The 7,402-nt window shown below is 41.1% G+C and overlaps 1 protein-coding gene across 1 annotated transcript in view; it reads right to left on the bottom strand.

Annotated features, from left to right (window-relative positions):
* ogdhb (oxoglutarate dehydrogenase b) overlaps positions 1-7,402 on the bottom strand; it is a 38,229-nt gene that overhangs the window by 29,958 nt on the left and 869 nt on the right. The window contains exons 2-3 of the mRNA XM_032511138.1: positions 4,860-5,048; positions 2,976-3,069 (exon numbers count right to left, since the gene is read on the bottom strand). Coding sequence (XP_032367029.1) covers positions 2,976-3,069; positions 4,860-5,048 — 283 coding nt within the window. The remainder of the gene's footprint in view (positions 1-2,975; positions 3,070-4,859; positions 5,049-7,402) is intronic.

Below are 7,402 nucleotides of genomic sequence, written 5' to 3'. Positions count from 1 at the left end.
TTTCAACACTACGTAACACTAACTTATTAACTTTAGTTTTACAGTTGTTTTTGGAGATTATTGGTCGGTAAACCTCATTTAGAGGAAATTATACCTAATGTTTGAGTTAGAAAAGCAGAAATTAGGAATTATTGAGACTAAAATTAAAGGAATGGATGTTGATGATAATCACAGACTGGAATATGTCAACTTTTACTCAACACTATTTCAACAACACTTTGATTTGTTTTCAAATGCTATAAAATTGAATAAGACGTCCCAAAATTAATGAAAGTAGAGATTTGTACTTGCCAAAGAGCGTTGGGTGGAATCAATCATGTTATTTTGGGGAATTAAAAAGAACATTGATATAGGAAAACGGGTCAATTTGACCCGAGGACAACATGAGGACAACATGAGGGTTAAGGAAAAACTACTGCCGCAATTTTTGTGAAATTTACTGGAAGGGTGAAGGACATGTCAAGAAAGAACCCATTTAATTTTGAAGCAGATCTGATTCACAGGGGGATACATGTATGATCTTTCACTGTCGTTGGAGAGATAATGCATGTGGCCTTGGAGGAGGTCTGCGCTCTCTGCTTTATCAGTTTGTTTTTTGTGTGATGGTTCTGCTTTTGGTGAGCCTGTTATTTTATAATAAAACTAAGCTCGGGAAAACAGGTCATGCAACAGAATAATCTGTTAGTAATGGACCAGCTTTAAAGTGGTTGTTGTTCTGAAAGTCTTCTTTGTCTATGTAAGTTGATGTTAACAAATCTTGGCTGGACTTTGCTAACAAAAGGAATTCTTAAATGCCACCTTGTAATAAACCACACGGTACATCAGACAAGATGCTGTGATTAGCAGCTGAACGCAAACAACAACAACCAGGCCTGATTAGATGGATATGCTGGTTGAATGCTATGTCTATATTGTGAGGAGAAACAGTCTGAGACACTATAGTACAGCTTGTGTTATCAGACGCATGTGATGTCCTGTTTGCACCAAACCGAGATAAGACATTATGGAACAGAAGGAGGGGAGGGGAGCAGGGTTGAATCTATGTTTGTGTTTCTTCGTCGCTGTCAGCACATTAGTGCAGGCTGCTGTGCTGAGGACAGGGAGTTTTTTTTTTCAATCCAATATTACAGAGTCAGCTCTCCGTTACATAAGGGATCTTTAGACTTTCCTCCCCCATCTGTGACCCGCCCTGCACATAAAAACACCCAGAACTTGGTTTTCTTTGATGGTTCAATATAAAAGTCAAACGATTAATCAAGTACTATCTGCCTGCAATCTAATCAAAGTAACATTTTAATGAAGCAAGCACAGATAAGCGTTGATAAGTCCTGTTTGAGCCCTCTGGCTGCTGAGCAAAGGTTAGCAGGAGCCAACAAACACACGTAGGGATGGGAACCACAGGGTTTTTCCTTGGTGCAAAATGAGGTTAACTCAAAACTCAGTGGAGCATCTAGTCACTAAAAGGAGAACAGCTGGTTCCACCTTAAAAAGGTCAGCCCACCTTAAGTTAGTCAACCAGATCAAACTAGTGTTGTACTGCTTATCGTTGTTAAGACTAGACACTTATAGTAACTGCCCTTTTCCTAAATATATCTACAAGAAACTCGAGCAACAACTTAACTTATTTCTGCAAAAACATACAAATAAAACAACTGTTGAATATTTTTATGTCTTTATTGCACCAAATTATAAAGAGAAGTATCGAGAAGTATCGGTGTCGATAAAATCCTAACGATACCCATCCCTCACCACCTTTCCAAGAACTACAACCCCTGGAGCTCAATACACTTTTCTCTTAAAAGAGATGAAAACCAACACAGAGAACACCATGAAACCCAAACACGAGTTAATAGTCTAATGATAAACCACAGGACACTGGCTTCGAATTGACCTTCACCAGAAACACCACACAATGAAAGCAGCATGGATGTAGGCCATGGGTTAGTTCCCACTGAAAGAGCAAGGTTGACGTTCTCCTCCTACATCCAATCAGATCACACAGACGTTCTTTAAAATGGGAGAACTCTGGAGGCATGCAGACCCACAAACTGTAGGTTAAGTATCGCACAGAGCTGCTCATTTATTCTTTTTAGGCCGATTTGGAGCCCTACGTGACCTATTGTCCGATCTCTGTGAACTTCCAGGACAAAGACCAACTCGGGGAAGCTGAACAATTCCACTATTAACTGTGGAAAGATCCCATAACAGCTCATAACAATGGCTCAGCTTTTGAACTCAGAGGCCCAACCTTCCTTTTCATAAGGCACAATGACAGTTTGATGCAGGCCACACACACACACACACACACACACACACACACACACACACACACACACACACACACACACACACACACACACACACACACACACACACACACACACACACACACTTCCAAACCAGGCAACGGAACACCCAACTAAAGTAAGTCAATAAAAACAATAAAGTTATCAGTTTACAACACGTTAAGGCAGCACGGTGGTTAAGTGGTTAGCACTTCTTCCTCACAGAAAGAAGGTTCTTGGTTCAAACCCAGGTCGTTCCAGGCCTTTCTGTGTAGAGTTTCTTTACTCCGGGTGCTCCGGTTTCTTCCCACCATAAAAAAAAGACATGCTAGGTAGGACTACAATTGGAAAATAGCCAATTGGCTCACACTGGTGCGTTTACAGAAATGATCATTAATGTGCATTGTACTAATCAAATAAATAAACTAAACATAAATGTGCGGGAATTTATAGTTGTGTCACACGGACAAAGAAGATTAACAAAAAGGGTAAAAACAGCAGCAGAAAGAAGAGTAGAGAGAAAAAGGCACTCAATGAAAGGTGGGGGACGGGACAACGTTGTGTGTAAAATTAAAGGTGGGACAACCCAAAGAGAGCCAGTGTTTCAGGAGGAAAGGGATCCAAAAACAAAATGACAGGAAGGAAAAGGACAGAGAAGAAAACATTAGTAAACAGGTTCATATTTCTCACCAACGTTCTGGAAACCGATGGTACACGGTGCATCGTCAAAGTCCACACAGCTGATGTTCATGGGGTCCAGCTTGGCCAGGTGATGCCCTCGTACCTGAACACAACAGCTCAGTGATTGTGTGTGGATGTTTGTTTTGTTTTTTTCGCCCAAATTAAACATTGCAGGCAATTTTAGCAACACAATACAACACACTTAAAACTCTTTCAATGAAAGGTCAAAGCTACAAAAAATAAATAATAAAAGCGTCACCTTGTGGTTGAACTCCATTCCACACCCACACTGACTACACAGAAGCAGGATCAATAAACCATCTCACATCGGTATGTTTCAATTATTCTAAGTCAAGGCCTAGAATGACATCTTCTCACAAACAAAGGTACCTCCAACTGTAAAATAGCAGTCGTATTTTCCATTTTTTGGACCTGCTTAACTTTTTGTCTCCACTGAGCTACTGTAGGGGGGGCCAGGCTTCATCCAGTTAATAGTAATCATTTTTCTTGCGGTCATTAACAAAACATGTAACATGTAACTTTGGTCCTTAGAAAGCAAGTCTTCAGGCATTTTCTCCAGAGTGTGTGGATGTTTCAACAGGTCAGTCTTTGACTAACTGTTTCTGCAGATTAGGGTCTGTCTGTGCTTTGTAAACTGCTGACATGTCCTAGAAGATTTCCAACATACAGAACGTCCACACGTTAGCAGAATCATAGACACGGGTTAAAAAAAACTCACAACCCCCGCGAAATGACTTGTATTAATTTCGAAATTCAGAGGTCTCTAGTGCGCCTGCTCTTTGGGCCCCATAGTGCAGAAGCAGCGCCGATCATCTTGGTAATATTACACGTATACGTGGAGCTACATGTGCCACTGAGCAACTCTCATGCAAAATGAATGGGGCTGTGTATGTAGGTTCTTTATACATCCATGATTGGCCATCTGTACTTAACACAGCTCTAATGTGTGTGTAACTGATCAGTAAAATGTCTAATAGAGCTGTAAACAACAGGGTGACAAACACAATAGTTCCTCAACTCCAAATCACAGAGATTCAGATAGAAGCTAAAAAAAGTAGGGGCGGGAATACCAGTTTTTAAACATTACCAAGCAGACCTTTAAGGTGGGGCTGACCTTTAGGGTGGAACAGCTAATCTTTGATTGCCCTTTTCCTAAATATATCTACAAGAAACACGGGAAATAACTTGATTTATTTCTGCAAAAACATACAAATAAAACCAGTGTTTCACTGAATCTTTTTATGTCTTTATTTCTTGCACTAAATCATAGAGAGAAGTAAGTCCTCTGTGTTGGTTTTCATCTCTTTTTGGGGAATAGGGTATTGAGCTCCAGGGGTGGTAGTTCTTGGAAAGGCGGTGAGGGATGGGTATCGTTACGATTTTATCAACAACGATACTTATCGATACTCTTATCAATACTTCTCTCTATCTGTGCCGATAAAATCCTAACAAAACCCATCCCTAAACACACTCGCACCGCCTTTCCTAACCTGAATTTAATAGAATATTTGCAAAATAGGTTAAAACCACCAGCTTGTATGTCTGTTACTTATAACAATGTGTGTAAAGTTGTGTTCTCTGACAAGTGGAGCCTCACAAATGAGCCATTATTTCATTGATGGGGCTTGTAAAATCCATCTTCTCCCACCTCTAAACTGCAGAGACACTCTATTGTCAGTGTGCTGTTTGATCTTTCTTTCATTTCACTGTTGGATATGTTGTGCTGATACCGCAGGCCTGAAGACAAACACTGTGTCTTTGCGGTACAGTCTCTGATATGATTTAAGATCATCAGACGTTGACTTATTCTACTACTATATAAGGCAGTTAAAAAGCCTTTTCTGTGTTTTCTCAGGTGTGTTTGTAGTTTACCTGGTATGCCCGAATGAGGGATTGAACTGCTAGATGATCCTCCACCAGTTTCTCCACGTTGGGCTGAGCCCCCATCAGTCCCCGGAGACTGGCCTGTCCCTGAGAAGACCCGATGAGGGGTGAAGGGCTCTGGTAGGCCGCACCAGGCGGAGCCCCAGCGTTAGCGTTACGGAAAAATATATCCCAGGACTGCAGGAAGAAACAGGAGAGAGAATGTGACAAGTTACTCAGGAGAGTGAAATGCATAAGAATGCCATGACATGGGAATTCGAGAGTGCTTTTTGCTACGCTGGTGTGTTTAATTGAATGCACCATTAGTTTAACAAGGTGCTCATGAATGCACAATGGAGCCAGAGCCCACATGCTTGGGAAAGCACAACAGTGACTTCAATGGAAGCAGTAGGACTTCACAGTTCTTTTGTTTCTCCGTCATCAGGCTGTGGCCATAGATTCTGGATTAGTAAAGCTGCAGGCTACCGCTAAGCTAATGTTAGCATGTGTCTTTAGCTGCATGCTACGAGCTACGCTGTCTATTTTTGTTTTTCCCGGCGTGAGCAAGTAGGTGGCGATGGAGAGAGAAAAAGATACCGACGGAATCGCTGATCCTGCTTTTGATTTCAATCGTCAGAATCATAGCTCATTTCGATAAAGTTTTGATTTGAAATCTAATTCATGACACCCCTAACAACTACAACATACATGATGTCATATACATTTTCAGTGTGTCATACAGTCTTACAGCCATGCTAGCAGCTCTGTGAGGCCCAAGGCCCAGCAGTACTTTAAGCTGAATGCTATAATTTCCATGCATCCATCTGATGGCTGTTGAGATATTTCAGTCGGGGGGTGGACTGACTGAAGGACGGACATTGCCGTCTCTAAAGCCGTGCCGCTTGTGTGGCTAAAAACACACTCACACACTGGCTGACCTTTAATTTGGACACGTTTCTGACCAGAGAGGAGAGTAATTGGATTACAGCTGTGAGAGGCTTTTAAGATCAGCGTAGACACACGATGAAAAAAAGCTTTTTTACACATGCCTCTATTTTGGGATACCAGTTTACAGGTAGAGGGTGACGAAACTTTTCTTGTTGCAGAAGCACATTAAGCTTAACTCATTACCAACTGATCATAACCGCATGGTTTGCAGGGGGGGGGGGGGGGGGGGGGTGTTACTGTCGCACCAGCGCTCATTTTCTTGCCTAAACTTAACTGTAATCTCCGCCCTAATGACCAGAAGCTTGTGGTGTTCTGTACCCGCTCACAGTCACCTATTCTCGGGTAACTAAACAACCAACTACCGCTGACCATGCGGAGGACGGCTTCCCCCCCCCCTCCCCAAAAAAACAACGGTATGGGAAACGCTGTCCAAGCTAAATTGGGTTTGCTAATGAAATGTCCTCAATCAAATTGCGGTTGTATACAAATCCAACCTTGTATTTATATTTATATATTTCGGAAAAAATACGCAGGCCGATCTTTCACACACTGATTGTTGAATATTTTTTATGACCGGCTTTACGACGCGGAGGCCTGTCTGTGTCCGAGGGTTTCGGGTTGATCCATTTTATGGTGTTTATAAGTTTAATGATTAATGATCGGAGGCTGGTCTACCTGGCCTACCAAAAGCAAAGTTTAAAGTTCTAGATAAGCTTTGTGCCTTTCTATTCATTTGGAAGATTTGTTGATAAATGAATTTAAAACAGCTGTTCAGTGTTGATTTGACTTGTCTGAAGAAATATTTCTGACTTGGAGGAACTTATTGCTGGATATGAGTCAGTAATTCAAAGGCTTCAGGCCATGGCTGTGAATTGAGGCTGAATTGAATTAATCTATTCTTCAATTAAAATCGATCTTTGTTTGAGTAATCTGATATCGCTCAGTAAAATCCCAAAATTGATCTTTACGTGTTCGCCTTTTCAATGACCGTCATGTTAGTTCTGCTACGTTTGAAGTACTTTAAACAATGTCTAAAATCTTAATTATTAACCTGGATGCATTATAAAAAGATATTTGAGAGTTGCATTTTGCTTGTATAATTTACAGGATAAGTTCTGAGAATCTCTTATATTTAAGCAAAAAAAGTTGGTACTGAAACTGGAATTTCCTTAACCTAAAGGATATTAAATCTAAAATGTAATTGAGACGGACTTTGTGCATCGGAATCAAATCCGGAAATCATCGGCGATACACAGCCCTAGGTACACGTTATGTTAATCCACCCCTAATTCACAGTTTGTTACTTCCTGTCATTCACGTGTTGCTCTACTGCTTGTCACTCCCTGACGTGAGGAGAGTGCTGATTTGAGTTGCGCATGCTCAGATTTAAACGGTTTACGACATAACGGTCATACTGAAATTTGTGAAACCCATGAAATATTAAAGTTTTCTCATTACAAACAATAACAGAAGATAAAAATCATTTCAAAAATGTTGTAGCTATCTATGATTGTTTGGTTGCTAACGTTAGCTCAAAACGCCTTCAACTCACAGCCTTTGCTGTGTTTGGTCAACTGCTCGGGGCGCCTTTCCAAGGGCCCCCC

The sequence above is a fragment of the Etheostoma spectabile genome, unplaced genomic scaffold, assembly GCF_008692095.1.
Source record: "Etheostoma spectabile isolate EspeVRDwgs_2016 unplaced genomic scaffold, UIUC_Espe_1.0 scaffold325, whole genome shotgun sequence".
NCBI lineage: Eukaryota > Metazoa > Chordata > Actinopteri > Perciformes > Percidae > Etheostoma > Etheostoma spectabile.
This window is presented reverse-complemented; position numbering and strand designations above follow the sequence as displayed.